Here is a 14,436-nt window from a genome sequence, read left to right as displayed (position 1 = left end):
GGCTCGTTTGATATTGTCCTGCAAATTCTAAAGCTTAATTTATGTGGGAGTTTGTTCCAGATATGTTGTCAAACAGACAACAATAAAGCACATTACCCTCAACAAAGTCTGGCGACATGGATTGCAAAAATGGCTTTTATTTCGAATGCGCCGCCCGGAAGTGTTGACTTTTTACTGTGTGTGTAGCTTGACACTGGTAAAAGAAACGTCGGAACTCGAAATGACCCACATGTATACAAGTTAGACAATAAACATTTCTTTGTAAACGAGGTGTAATTCGTCGGAAACTGACCGGCCTCCTGGATTAACTCGGTGCCATTCATCTACCTTCAAAAACAGGCTGAAAATCATGCCTGAAATAAAAGTAACACCACTGGGTGAGTAACGCTACAGTAGCTAGCTAGCATCTGCTACGCTAGTTCCGTCAACAATGTGTATAACTTTGCCGTTATCTATTCGCTAAATGTTTAGCTCTCTTTGAGTAGCACTACCTTGTGTATTTTCTGTTATGGCGGTCAACACCAGCTTTTAAGTGTCACCCTTTATTGCCAGTCGCCATTGATAGCTGGAGAAGCTAACGAAATGGTCTTAACTGGTGCATTTACTGTGTGTTTGTTTTTAAAGCTGTCTCTTAACTTTACTGTTCTCTCTCCAAGGGGCTGGACAGGACGTCGGCCGCAGCTGCATCCTCGTCTCTATTGGAGGCAAAAACATAATGCTTGACTGCGGGATGCACATGGGATACAATGACGATGTAAGTAAAGAAGCTTATTTTTCAAAAAGAAAAAATAACAACTGTGTAAGATAACAGTGTGACACATAGCACACCTGTCCAAATATTCCCATAGAATTGAAGGGGAACAAAACCCCAAAGACCTGGCATATACCAAACAAAATGTTATGCATAAAACTGAAGGAAGACACAGAATAACAACGTTGAAACTTATTTTAATCACTGCTCCAAATCATAATAATGACAAAGACTGCTGTGTCTGTGCTGCATTACAGCCTTACATGGAAGTTGTGGCATGCTGACTTAATTATAACAGACTCGCACTATTACTCAATATGCAAGCTGTACATTCACCCATCTCTCCTCTTTCCATTTTGTTGACCACAAGGTTGACACCTGCAGTTTCATCATCACCAGGTGGTTGCTGTAATACGGGGGGTGTTGGTCTGGCAAAGCAATGCAATTACTTTGAAATTACATCTAAAGATTACGATTGGTTGAACAAAAACAAGACATTCAAAGATATTTCACAATTGTATTACTTTTTAAAGACTTAACAATTAATCAAGAAATAATCGGCAAATTAATCAACGATGAAAATAAAAGTGTAATCCCTCTTCCCTACTTTTTAACCAAAGCCCTCAAAATCAGCTTTTAAAACATATTGTAAGTTTCATATGTTTTGGACCCCTTGTGAAGAAGATAACTGACACTATAATCCCAATTGAATGCAAGTCTGTATTATCATTGCAGAGACGTTTCCCAGACTTTTCATATATAACCCAAAACGGGCGTCTGACAGAGTTTCTGGACTGTGTGATCATCAGGTTTGTTGTCCTATAATACTCACAGCATATAATAAATAAAACAATCCAGTGTTGTTGTTTTTTTTACATAGTTACCTGTTCTTTTCTTAGCCATTTCCACCTGGACCACTGTGGCGCTCTGCCCTTCATGAGTGAGATGGTGGGCTACGACGGACCCATCTACATGACCCATCCCACAAAGGCAATCTGTCCTATTTTGCTGGAGGACTTCCGGAAGATCACCGTCGACAAAAAGGGAGAAACCAACTTCTTCACCTCGCAGATGATCAAGGACTGCATGAAGAAAGTGGTGCCTTTGAACCTCCACCAAACTGTCCAGGTGCAGTGCTCAGATCATTTTTGATGCTATCCATCTATTAATCATTTCTGCACCAGCTGCTCGTCTCTTTTGATGGCATATCAAGCTGTTTTTCTGTTGTGCTGCTGGCAGGTGGATGACGAGCTGGAGATCAAGGCGTACTATGCAGGCCATGTCCTGGGAGCTGCCATGGTGCAGATCAAAGTGGGATCAGAGTCTGTGGTCTACACGGTGAGTGTAAACAAGTCTGCACTGTATCAAAGTCAGTGAATTTGATGGCCAAGGTTCTCAGAATATTGTCTTTTCCTTTTTTTAGGGAGACTATAACATGACACCAGACAGGCATTTAGGGTGAGTGGCCTTTGCTTAATGTATTCCTTATATGCTAGAGTTTATGTCTACACACTGCGCAGTCTCCTCATCTTCGTGTTTGTATATTTGCAGTGCTGCATGGATCGATAAGTGCCGTCCAGACATTCTCATCTCAGAGTCTACATATGCCACCACCATCCGTGACTCGAAGAGATGCAGAGAGAGGGACTTTTTGAAGAAAGTGCACGAAAGCATAGAAAGAGGAGGAAAGGTAAGTTTTAGAGTTAGTGGAATTCTGTATTTTGGGGGTGTAGGTTTTTGTTTTCTGTCCTTTTTTTATATTGCATCATGGAAAGAAAATTCAGATTTTACAAATTTAGTGCGATTTGGTTTCTGTTTTCTTATCATCTTTTTAGGTTCTCATTCCCGTTTTCGCCCTCGGAAGAGCACAAGAGCTCTGCATCCTGTTGGAAACATTTTGGTAGGTTTGTTCTTCCATTTATTAATAAAAACCCCAGAAGCAAAATTCACATACGCTTTCTTATATTTTCTTAAACATCGGTATAGGTATGTGAATGTAAATACATCTCTGAGAAATATCTCTGGAACAGGGGGAGCAAAGATGGTAGAGAAAGTGATGTGTGGAGATAACCATTGTTCCCTGGCTGACAGATAAAGGCCATTTTCGTGGTTCATAATTGTTGGTGTTCCAATTATATAGAAGGTCCTGTCAACATGGAGTAATTGCACGTAATTACTATACACAAATGTCACAAGTTGACTGGAATAAAAAGAAAAAGGCAGCTCCCTCAATTAGCTGTATTTATTTTATTAGGTTTGATAGAATAATGGTGGTATATTAACTTTTTCATATAAAGAGGCGGCTCACTGACACTCCAATTACCTCCTTTCCCCAACCAGGGAGAGGATGAACCTAAAAGCCCCAATCTACTTCTCCACTGGGCTGACGGAGAAAGCTAATCATTATTACAAGCTGTTCATAACATGGACCAACCAGAAGATTCGAAAAACCTTTGTACAGAGAAACATGTTTGAATTTAAGCACATCAAGGCCTTTGATCGCTCCTACGCCGATAACCCTGGACCTATGGTAAGTTTGTATCTTTCTGTCCAAGTAGAGCTGGGCGATAGTGAGTTGCACTTGACTGACTCTGACCATTCTTCCACTGACGTTTTACGTCACTGAAACTAGAGCTGGGCGATGTGGAAAAAAAATCAAAAATCACAATATTTTTTGACCAAATACCTCAGTGTCGATATTGCGGTGATATTGTAGGGTTGACTATTGGTGCTTTCGCAGAATGTTTACACAATGAGAGTTTTGATAAATAATCGCCAATAATGTGGATACAATGACTAAGTGGGTAAAGGCAAATAATAGAACAGCTATTAAGTCTGGTAAGTTCAGAAAATGACATCACTATAATACTGTACTAATGTAGCATTTGAAACCAGGAAAATGCCAAACTTTTGTGTCGTATCACAATATCTAGCCTCATATATCGATGTCGATATAATATCAAAATATTTCCCAGCCCTATGTACTAGTATTTAATTTAGGATGAACATTCAGATGACAATGAACTACAACAATATGTTCACTTTCAGGTGGTGTTTGCAACACCAGGTATGCTGCATGCTGGTCAGTCTTTGCAGATCTTCAAGAAATGGGCTGGCAATGAGAAGAACATGGTGAGTCTCCTAAGAAAATAGAAAATGAAAGATGTGTGTTTTAAATAACAATACTTAATAACAACCAGTTCTGCCTTTTTTTTTTTTTTTTTTTTTTTAGGTAATCATGCCTGGGTATTGTGTACAAGGAACAATCGGTCACAAGATCCTAAATGGGCAGAGGAAACTAGAGATGGAAGGGAGATCAACCGTAAGAGTTTTTAATTGACCCTTCATCTGTGTCAGTCATGACATCATACTGTATTTAATGGCTTGAGTTTTTTTTCCGTTCAGCTCTGCAGATAAAGTCACTTCTTCATGTTTTCCCTCATTTCTCTCATCTTTCTTGTGACTTCGGTCTGCTGAAGCAGAGGTGCCTAAAAAAATAGTTCAACATTTTGGGAAATTTGCTTTTTAGCTTTCTTGGTGGGATTTATCAAAGAAGAAGATGCTTAGCTTAAGGCAAGGCAATTTTATTTGTATAGCACAATTCAGCAGCAATGTGATTCAAAGTGCTTTACACAAGACATAAAGACACAGTAAAAAATTTCATACAAATTGGTAACCGATAAAAAAACAGTTAATACGGGGAAAAAAATTAATAAAAAATAAAATTGAAATGCAAAAATGAATTAAGAAAAGGCAGTGTTAAAAAGAAAGGTCTTCAGCTTAGCATAAAGGCTGAAAGCAGGGGGAAACGGCTAGCCCGGCTCTGTCCAATGGTAAGAAAATCTGCCTACCTGCGCCTTTTTAAAGTGAACTAACTAACATGGTTATGCGTGGGTTTATTTCTTGTCCATAACTCTCTATAAAACCGCAACATGTCACCTTTGCACTTTTGTGTACAGATCAAACAAACAAGTTATAACTTGCTAATTGGTGAGCTTTAGACAGAGCCAGGCTAGCTTTTCCCCCCGGCTTCCAGTCTTTATGCTGAGCTAAGCTAACCATCGCCTGGCTTTAGCTTCATAGCTAATGAAACAGATTTTAGAGTGATATCGATCTTCTCATCTAACTCTGAGTAAGAATAATAAGCAAAAAAACAAGTGATTGACTTACTGTTGCTGTGATTCCTACAGTTGGATGTGAAGCTACAGGTGGAGTACATGTCCTTCAGTGCCCATGCAGATGCTAAGGGCATCATGCAGCTCATCCGCATGGCGGAGCCTCGCAACATGCTGCTGGTGCACGGCGAGGCAGTGAAAATGGAGTTCCTCAAGGGCAAGATTGAACAGGAGTTCAGTAAGTGCATTTCCAGCCACATCACTCATGTTAGGCTCATTAAAAGGCAGTGTTCTAATGTAACAAAAAGTACAAATACTTCACTACTGTACTTAAGTAGAATTTTAACGTATCTGTAGTTTACTTTGTTATTTATATTTCCGGAAACTTTTACTTTTACTCCACTACATTTCCTGAATAAAATGTATACTTTTACTCCATTACATTTCCCCTAAGCATCTTAGTTACTCATTACTACAAGTTAACATCAGAAGAAATTTGTTACACTGGAAAAAAGCAGGTTTGGCGAATCACTGCTCCTATATTGCCAAGATACTGCACCCTTCATTCCAGTTGGTGACCTGATGCCTGTTTGTTGCCAAGCGGCACAAAAAAAAAACATAGGCCAAAACTAAAATAGAAGACGAGGAAGCATAATGACTGATGGTGTCATGGAAGCACCTGGTGCAGGCTCTGCAGTCATGGTAACGGATGATGACCACCCCGACGACAGTGGTGATGAAGATAACGTTACACACCTTTGGCCATAAAGTTCATAATCAAAGTTTTTTTTTTCTACTTTTTCTTTTAATACTTAAAGGTCCCATGGCATGAAAATTTCACTTTATGAGGTTTTTTAACATTAATATGCATTCCCCCAGCCTGCCTATGGTCCCCCAGTGGCTAGAAATGGTGATAGATGTAAACCGAGCCCTGGGTATCCTGCTCTGCCTTTGAGAAAATGAAAGCTCAGATGGGCCGATCTGGAATCTTCTCCTTATGAGGTCATAAGGAGCAAGGTTACCTCCCCTTTCTCTGCTTTGCCCACCCAGAGAATTTGGCCCACCCATGAGAGAGAGACATCATGGCTTTCAAACTAGCAAAGTGGCAGTTGGTCAAGGCCAACCCCCCCTCTCTCTCTTTCCTCCTCAATAGCTACAGACACAGAAATGGCACATACTAAGGAAAGCTCATTGTGGGACTGACTCTAGTGGCTGTAATTCTGCTCCAAGGGTGAATTTCAGGAAAGAGACTTCAGATACAGTATTAGGGGACCACTAAGGTCTATATAAAAGAGACTTCAGATACAGTATTAGGGGACCACTAAGGTCTATATAAAAGAGACTTCAGATACAGTATTAGGGGACCACTAAGGTCTATATAAAAGAGACTTCAGATACAGTATTAGGGGACCACTAAGGTCTATATAAAAGAGACTTCAGATACAGTATTAGGGGACCACTAAGGTCTATATAAAAGAGACTTCAGATACAGTATTAGGGGACCACTAAGGCATATATAAAAGAGACTTCAGATACAGTATTAGGGGACCACTTAAGGCCTATATAAAAGAGACTTCAGATACAGTATTAGGGGACCACTTAAGGCCTATATAAAAGAGACTTCAGATACAGTATTAGGGGACCACTAAGGTCTATATAAAAGAGACTTCAGATACAGTATTAGGGGACCACTAAGGTCTATATAAAAGAGACTTCAGATACAGTATTAGGGGACCACTAAGGCATATATAAAAGAGACTTCAGATACAGTATTAGGGGACCACTAAGGCATATATAAAAGAGACTTCAGATACAGTATTAGGGGACCACTTAAGGCCTATATAAAAGAGACTTCAGATACAGTATTAGGGGACCACTAAGGTCTATATAAAAGAGACTTCAGATACAGTATTAGGGGACCACTAAGGTCTATATAAAAGAGACTTCAGATACAGTATTAGGGGACCACTAAGGTCTATATAAAAGCATCCAAAAAGCACCATGTCATGGGACCTGTAAGTACATTTAATCTCAGAAAATTACTTTTGATACTTAAGTACAGTAAATATCAGATCATTTAAGACTATTACTCAAGAAACATTCAAAAAAAGGGACTTTAACTTCTACCAAAGTAATTTTCTGGTAAGATACTTGTACTGCTTTCAAGTACTTTATACAAGACAGTTAAAAGGTAAATATGTGCATGCTCCCAGTAGGAGGAGAAGGCATTGTCAGTCCTGTAATTGTTGTTTTGAAATGGCAGGCATAGATTGCCACATGCCAGCCAACGGAGAGACAGCGACTGTGACGACAAACCCCAGCGTGCCTGTGGATATCTCACTCAACCTGCTCAAGAGGGAGATGGCTCTCGGAGGTACGTTTAGTTGTTTTAGGAGTTGGTTTGTTTGATTCACAGCCAAAGGAGTGATAAAGTGACTCATGAGCCCTACTCGCACAAGACCAGTGTTACCTGGGGATATATATATTTTTTTTTTGGGGGGCTTTTCCCTTTTATTTACATTTCGCCAAACACAGAGGCTGTGTGATAATCTACTGTACAGACGTTGCTTATCCCGTGCGAATGCGGCGCACTAAACACACTTTGGGGGGGGGATTTTTTTTTTTTTCTAAATCACATGAGGTCCCCTGGTAATACTAATCCAGTATGAATAGGGATATAGTTTGTATTCGGTAACAATGGTTTTACAGTAGGTACTGTACAGGGGGGGACCTAAACAGTTTCGGTTTCAGAATTTTGCTTGTTGCTGACATTTTGATTTAAAGTGTTTTTTTCAGCGTGGTTTAGACATCTAGTCATTTTGTCCCATGCCACCTAAATATCATGACCTGAATAAAAACAAGTGTCATAATGATAAATGTCATGAATGTGAGATACTAGGAGTCTAAAATCAGAGAAAGTGAGTAGCTCTGTGTATCAGGACAGTACTACAATGGTTACCCATACTCCTTATTGGCTTTTTGTCAAGTTATCAAGCATCTCAAGATTCTGTTCCTATTATTATTATTATTATTATTATTATTATTATTATTATTATTATTATTATTACAGTCTTTTCATACTTGTGTACAATTTATGTGTCAGTTGGGTGCAGGCATAGTTATAAGGTTGGTGTCTGGGCAATTATCACAAATTAGCCAACGCCTCAAATTTAGATATAATATCAGTTGACTGATGTTGGTTATATCCAGCAAAGATGTTTTAAATTCTACAATATTTGAAACATTTAAAGTATAAAACTAACCTCTTCAATCCGCCGTTGTTTAAATGTTACTACTACTGCCAGTGCTGACAATGTGTAGTACAGAAGGTTGCCAGATCAGGTCCGCTGAACCTTAAGACTATGAGGAGTTATATAACTGGTATAGAAAATCCAGCAGTCATACCCAAATCTACGCCTATGTTTTGATATGATTATTTACTTGTTCATTTATTCATGTTTGTAACCGTTCTTGCGTTGAAGGGCCGCTTCCTGATCCCAAAAGACCTCGCACCATGCATGGAACCCTGATCATGAAAGAAAACGTAAGTTCACGCACCGTGCAGTAGTAAGTCTGTCGCTCTCGGACTTTCAAAATTACTTTTGTGACCTTTTACGTCGGATCGCCTGCAGTCTAGTGACATTTGCTGGGTTACCGCGGTCGACGGATGACGCCGTTAACTCCTGGTTGTCTTTCCCCCGAGCACAGAGTCTGAAGCTGGTGTCGTCGGAGCAGGCCCTGAAGGAGCTGGGCCTCAACGAACATCAGTTACGCTTCACCTGCCGCGTGCAGCTCCAGGACCCCCACAGCGACCCCGACACGCTCAACAGAATCTACACACACCTCAAGAGGTGAGGGGGAGCGCTGCAGGAGGAGCAGGGTCACTGGACCTTCTCCGTCTACTTACTGATCCGCATAATTTAGCAATTCACCTACACCACCCACTTTCTCTATCTTCCCCCTGTTAACCACATCACAGTTTTTCTCCCGTCTTTATTTATTTACTGAAAAATTTGTCCCAGGGTCTGGTGTCTAGTTTCTTTTTAATTATTGTGCTATATTTGTGATATACTTTAGGATACACAGTGTGTGTCATTTCTGTTTTCTGAGAATTACAGTTTTTGCAGCTTATTTCCTTAATTCCTTGGTGCATGTGCTGCGAAAGATGTTTAACCTATGTATCCTATTTCTGTTACATGTTTAATTTCCGCTGCATTTGTTAACATGTAAGAAAACATAACTTTTTTTTTTTTTTTTGCATTTCTTTGCTTCAGCGTGTTAAAAGGTTACACCATCCAGCACCTCCCCGACGGCACAGTCATGGTGGAGTCTATCGTCATCAAAGTCTCCTCCTCCGCTGAAGACACCAGCACCAAGGTCCTGCTGCTTTCCTGGAGTTATCAGGTAAAAGATTTTTTATTTTTACAATGGAATCCAAATGCTTTTTTTCAAATACCTTGCACATCACAGCTGTTTTAAGAGCTGTTCAGGTCAGGTCTTTATTGATCCACAAGAGGAATTACTTTTGCCAGCATGGCGGCATGAAATAAAAACACAATGGAACCATTAAACAGCCCCACAGAGGTCCGATATATGATAATAATAAAATAATAATAATAAAAATGTCTGGTTTTGACACCCTCTTATCTTTGCGGGTTTTTTAAGTGGTAAAAGGCAGATTTTGAATGAAAATCGGTAATGGACGCTGTGTTTATGTATTATGTGTCTGAGGGGTAGCATAGAGAGGTTAAACAAATAGTGGCCTTGATTTAAGAAACAGACCTCGATCAAAAAAAGTAGGCCTTGAATTTTCTCCTGTGGTACTCCATATAATATACAATTTGTTGACTGTTCTGGAGACAAACTCTCCTATGTGTCCAGACCTCCTTTGTGCCCTGCAGTGAAGTGTTTTTTTGTCTTACATCAGACAAAAAAATAAATAATTTTTTTGTCTGGATGTGGCACACTTGGTTCCCTCTTCTATGATTAAAAACATGCCCAAGCTATTTCCTGTCTCATATCCTTTTTCGCCACAGCACGTGAGTACATTTGGTGTGTGTGAACTCCAGTTTCAAGCACACCGCAAAGGGGATATATCAGTCATACAATCTTTACATGCCTTCACAGTCCTCGGGGGACTTTCTGTCAGCCAAAGCAAGTGAAAACACTTGTGTGGGCAGACAGTTTTCAGAGTAGGGGCTTTGAAAGATAAGAATAAGGTGAAAGTAGAAGGTGGGGAAACCTGCCTGTTGAACCCCAGGCACTGCGCAATGGAAGGAGAGCGGTTTCTGTGGCATCATGTGCTCTTTGCAAAGTGCAAGAAAATGAAATGATGATGTGTTTTTCTGCTTCTCTCTGGCCGGAGGTTTTAGAAAGACTCGTTTTCAGAGGCGAATTCTCCGTTTGCGTGTAAACGAAGGGCACAAACGAAGGGAAATATCTCAGTTTTTTCAAAATAACCATGTACGTGTAAACAGGGCCTTAATCTTCTCAAAACGGTGGCTTAGAGATTCGATTGCTAGTTGATTTCCTGCTTTTTGATGGTGTATGATAGATTGTCAGGTGCTTGTGTTGCAGATATAATCAGGTACTCAATAGGAAATTAAGTAATCAATTGTGGTAACAGTTTTGACGATGAATATGCTACTCTTCTAAAAGTAATTTCATATAATACATAAGCTTTTTTTATGGCTGTAACAAATAGGAGGGTGTTGGCTTGTTGTGACAGGAAAAGCACTGGTCTGCACTAGACTGATTAATCCCATCTGTGCTTCTCCTGTTATACAGTAACAGGACAAAAAGTCTGCCACAAAACATTCTTTTTTGGGGGATTTTTGCTAGTTACACTCACCTCAAATTAAACTTGAATAACTAATATCTCAAGAATTTTTTTATCGCAGATATCAAGTCAATAAAAACAACAAATCATGAATTTCTGTGTAGATTTTTTTTATTTATTTCCATTGTAAATCTGAATCAATGAGTTGATTATATAGAAAAGAAATTGACAGCAAATTCATTGGCAACTTTGCAAAAACTGTGAGGATTAGTAAAAAGAAATTGATAGGGTGAAAATTAATAATATTTTTTTAAACGTTTATTGGTTTAGCTACTTAAATGTAATCTGCTTTTCTGTCTGTTATCTAATTGTAATCTCAATACCTTTGGGCGTTTGGACTGTTGGTCAGGAAAAGCACAAAATTATATTCATTTTTTTTCTGACTTTTCATTAAAGGTGCCGTAGGTAGGATTGCGAAGATCCAGGACTTAGCCAAAAATGTTAACATCGACAACTTCTCAGTTCCTCCCCCCTTTCCACTAAAGCCCAAAATGGTCTCTTAAGCCCCTCCCCCCCCCAAGGGAGAATGAATGCGTGTGCATGAGCTTAGCCTTTTATAAGGCTTACCTACTACTCCTTTTAATATTTAAGAAAGTACTCTTTAAAGTGGCGCACACACTCTGACATATGCAAAAAAGTAGGGGTCGCAAGTAGCAACTATAATATGCATACACAGATTATACATTTACAGGTAGTACTGAATATTGCTTTAAGTCAGTCCTCTGCAATTCCCCTATGTACTGATACCAAATTCTGCGGTATCAGTGTTATGTCGTTAACACGTGTTAAAGTGTAATATATGGTGCTTTGGCTTTTCCTACAATGCTTTGCCTTTGACTCTATGTTGTGGTTTTCTTTGTCAGGACGAGGACCTGGGCAGCTTCCTTTCAACTCTGCTGAAAAAGGGGCTTCCATCTGGACTCTGCTGAAATATCTTTTTGTTCCAAAACTACGAACATACGAAGGAGAAGTCCCACTAAAAAAAAGAGTGTCACTCCTTTGAGGCTGAACACCATCTCAGTGCAGAGGATTTCACATTCTTACCTGTATACTTTAGCATTTAACATTAAGGCTGAATTGCTCCCTTTTATACTGTACACGGGATAGTGATCCTCATTCAGGCTGCTGCCCTGACTTGTTCTTTTTTTCGTGATGTTGCAGACTCTTTCATGGACTCATTTATGGACTGAACTGCACAAGATTAAGCAAAAATAAGATCCTCAAATTCAGTCCCTTTAATTTTGATGTACAAAGCCAATTTGAATAAACACTTTTGTAGAAAAGTCTAATTTTTTGCAATAGTGACATTACATTAACGATGAAGCATGTAAATTCCAGTGCTATTACCCATCAGCTCACTGCAATGGTATAAACACCCCTCCTCCTCCCAACTCTTCCGCACAGCCATGTCATCTTTAACTGCTTCCATTTGCAGTGGCTGGTGGTGACGTAGTAAAGCACGGGGTCCAGGCATGTGTTGAGGATGACGAGCGCCATGGTGATGCGCCTGGCGTGGTAGATGGCGTTGACCGAGGAGCAGCTCTGGATGACCTCCAAGCGTCCGAGGAGGTGCAGCAGGTACACCACGTGGTAGGGCAGGAAGCAGAGCAGCGTTATAGCCAGGATGGTGTAAATGACCCTCACGGCTTTTTGGGCCGTTTTAGTCCGTATCATGGAAATGCGCCGCGCAGCCAGCGGGTAACACACCAGGATGATCGCGGAGGGCAGCAGGGAGCCAGCGGTCAGGCACAGCCCGCTGTACGCCACCAAGCGCAAGCTCCACTCTTTCTGGGCGAAATTCTCAAAGCAGCTGTGGCTCCCCGATTCGTCTTTGTTGGTTTCCAGAGGTCCCATGAGGACAAAGATGAGCATAGCCACTAAAACTACACACCAGAGCGCCACACTCACAACCAGAGAGCACCGGGGGCTGCGCATCCTCAGATAGGTGTGAGGGTGCACAGTGGCCATGTAGCGATCCACACAGATGCAAGTCATGAAACAGATGCTCATGTAGATGTTGGCGAAGAACAGAATCCCGGTGACGCGGCAGGCGGCGTCCCCAAACACCCAGTCGTTCCTGTGGAGGTGGTAGTGGATCTTAAAGGGCAGAGTGCAGAGGATGACGATGTCTGCCAGAGCCAGATTGCTGATGTACACACTGAAGCCTGTGCGTGGATTGCACCTGAAGGTGAAGACGACGAAGGCAGCCAGATTTCCTGGTAGACCTACAACCAAGGCTAAGATGTAGACCGCCGGGAACAAGTAGTACTGGTACTCTGCCGAAGGCGTGCTGCAGTTGCCATCTGTCACGTTCATCTTTGCAGATTTGATTGTTTTGTCAAATGAAAGTGAGACAGCGTAGGTTGATTCTGTCAAACGGCGCTGCATCTGTGGCAACACAAACAAGTTTCCATTCAGTTTTTTTCCCCACTGTTGCCTAACACCACCTTCGAAACAAACGTTTTATTCATTCTTGTATTCTGCTTTTAGTTTTCACGAACGTGTTTGGTTCCAGAAGCTGACTACATTATTCTGTATTGCTCAGGTTTCTGAAGAAACCAAAGGGAAAAGCTGAGGTGGAAATTTTTCCACATGATACAGTACACATTTACTCAGACATTTAATTACTACTTGACATTGGTTCTGTAAAGATGGCGAAGTGATACAGAAAAGGCAGGAAAAACATTGACCACATAAAGTACCAACAAAGTTACCCTTACAGTTGCATTCCTGAGACTATGGTTTACTAGAGGAAAATATTTGAAAGATGATTTTTTTGGGGCATTTTTAGGCCTTTGTTTCTACAGGACAGATGAAGACATGAAAGGGGAAAGAGAGAGGGGGGGAATGACATGCAGCAAAGGGCCACAGGTCGGAGTCGAACCCACGGCCGCTGCGTCGAGGAGTAAACATCTATATATATGGCCACACGAGGAAAATATTTTAAACCTGACACTAAATCAGTTGTACGATGTTTAAAGTGTTTCGCCATGTTTTCAGCAATTACAACTTTTCTGAAAAATGATTTAGATTGGTAAAATATTAACACAAACTAAACCTCAAATTTATATAGTTAAAAAAACAAGACTCATTTAAGATAGAAACACTTACCAAGTTGTTTAGGGACTCCTTACTTTGATGTCCTGTTGAAAACACATGCGATAAAAGTTTTGGAGCTGCACTTTCTATGAGCAGCTCCTCTCAGAATACAGCGTGCATGCTGCTCTTTGCTCAGGCGTCTTAATTTCCTGTTTCTGGGGACTATAGGCATGAAGTTGGATAGGAAACCATAGCATGAAACTAGACTGCAGTCTTTTTTTTTTTTTTTTTTTTTACCCGCCCACTGCAGTATGTTTAGATAGATGATGAGTATCTCCCCTATATATAGGCTGCATGAGTGTATTTATGATTGACATAGTTTGTTATAATCACACAAAATGCACATAGAGGTGAAACGTGCTTTACATCCTGTTTTCTATTAGGCCTTAAAGGTTACCAAGTTTTTAAGTCATGCAGTGCTAAGTAGAAAGAAAGAAAGATACAGTATCTCACAAAAGTGAGTACACCCCTCACATTTTAGTAAATATTTCATTATATCTTTTAATGGGACAACACTGAAGGAATTACAGTTTGCTACAATGTAAAGTATTACGTGTACAGCTTGTATAACAGTGTAAATGTGCTTTTCCCTCAAAATAACTCAACACACAGCCATTAATGTCTTAACCGCT

The 14,436-nt window shown here is 40.3% G+C and overlaps 2 protein-coding genes across 2 annotated transcripts; one reads left to right on the top strand and one right to left on the bottom strand.

Annotated features, from left to right (window-relative positions):
• Positions 1–163: 163 nt before the first annotated feature.
• Positions 164–11,991, top strand: ints11 (integrator complex subunit 11). The gene is made up of 17 exons (XM_039800987.1): positions 164–377; positions 657–754; positions 1,487–1,560; positions 1,651–1,879; positions 1,991–2,089; positions 2,175–2,209; positions 2,303–2,441; positions 2,587–2,651; positions 3,092–3,281; positions 3,800–3,883; positions 3,984–4,073; positions 4,942–5,104; positions 7,130–7,240; positions 8,349–8,410; positions 8,575–8,717; positions 9,141–9,270; positions 11,569–11,991. Exons 1-17 carry the CDS (start codon positions 350–352, stop codon positions 11,632–11,634), a joined length of 1,806 nt encoding a protein of 601 aa, XP_039656921.1. The 5' UTR covers positions 164–349; the 3' UTR covers positions 11,635–11,991.
• On the bottom strand, positions 11,856–14,309 carry LOC120559338 (lysophosphatidic acid receptor 6). The gene is made up of 2 exons (XM_039800988.1): positions 13,817–14,309; positions 11,856–13,093 (listed from the first exon to the last, which is right to left on the bottom strand). The coding sequence occupies exon 2, from the start codon at positions 13,091–13,093 to the stop codon at positions 12,056–12,058; it is 1,038 nt and encodes a 345-aa protein (XP_039656922.1). The 5' UTR covers positions 13,817–14,309; the 3' UTR covers positions 11,856–12,055.
• Positions 14,310–14,436: the final 127 nt, after the last annotated feature.

This window comes from Perca fluviatilis, chromosome 5, assembly GCF_010015445.1.
Source record: "Perca fluviatilis chromosome 5, GENO_Pfluv_1.0, whole genome shotgun sequence".
NCBI classification, from domain to species: Eukaryota; Metazoa; Chordata; class Actinopteri; order Perciformes; family Percidae; genus Perca; species Perca fluviatilis.
The sequence above is the reverse complement of the archived record's forward strand: the minus strand, read 5'-3'. Positions and strand labels throughout refer to the sequence as shown.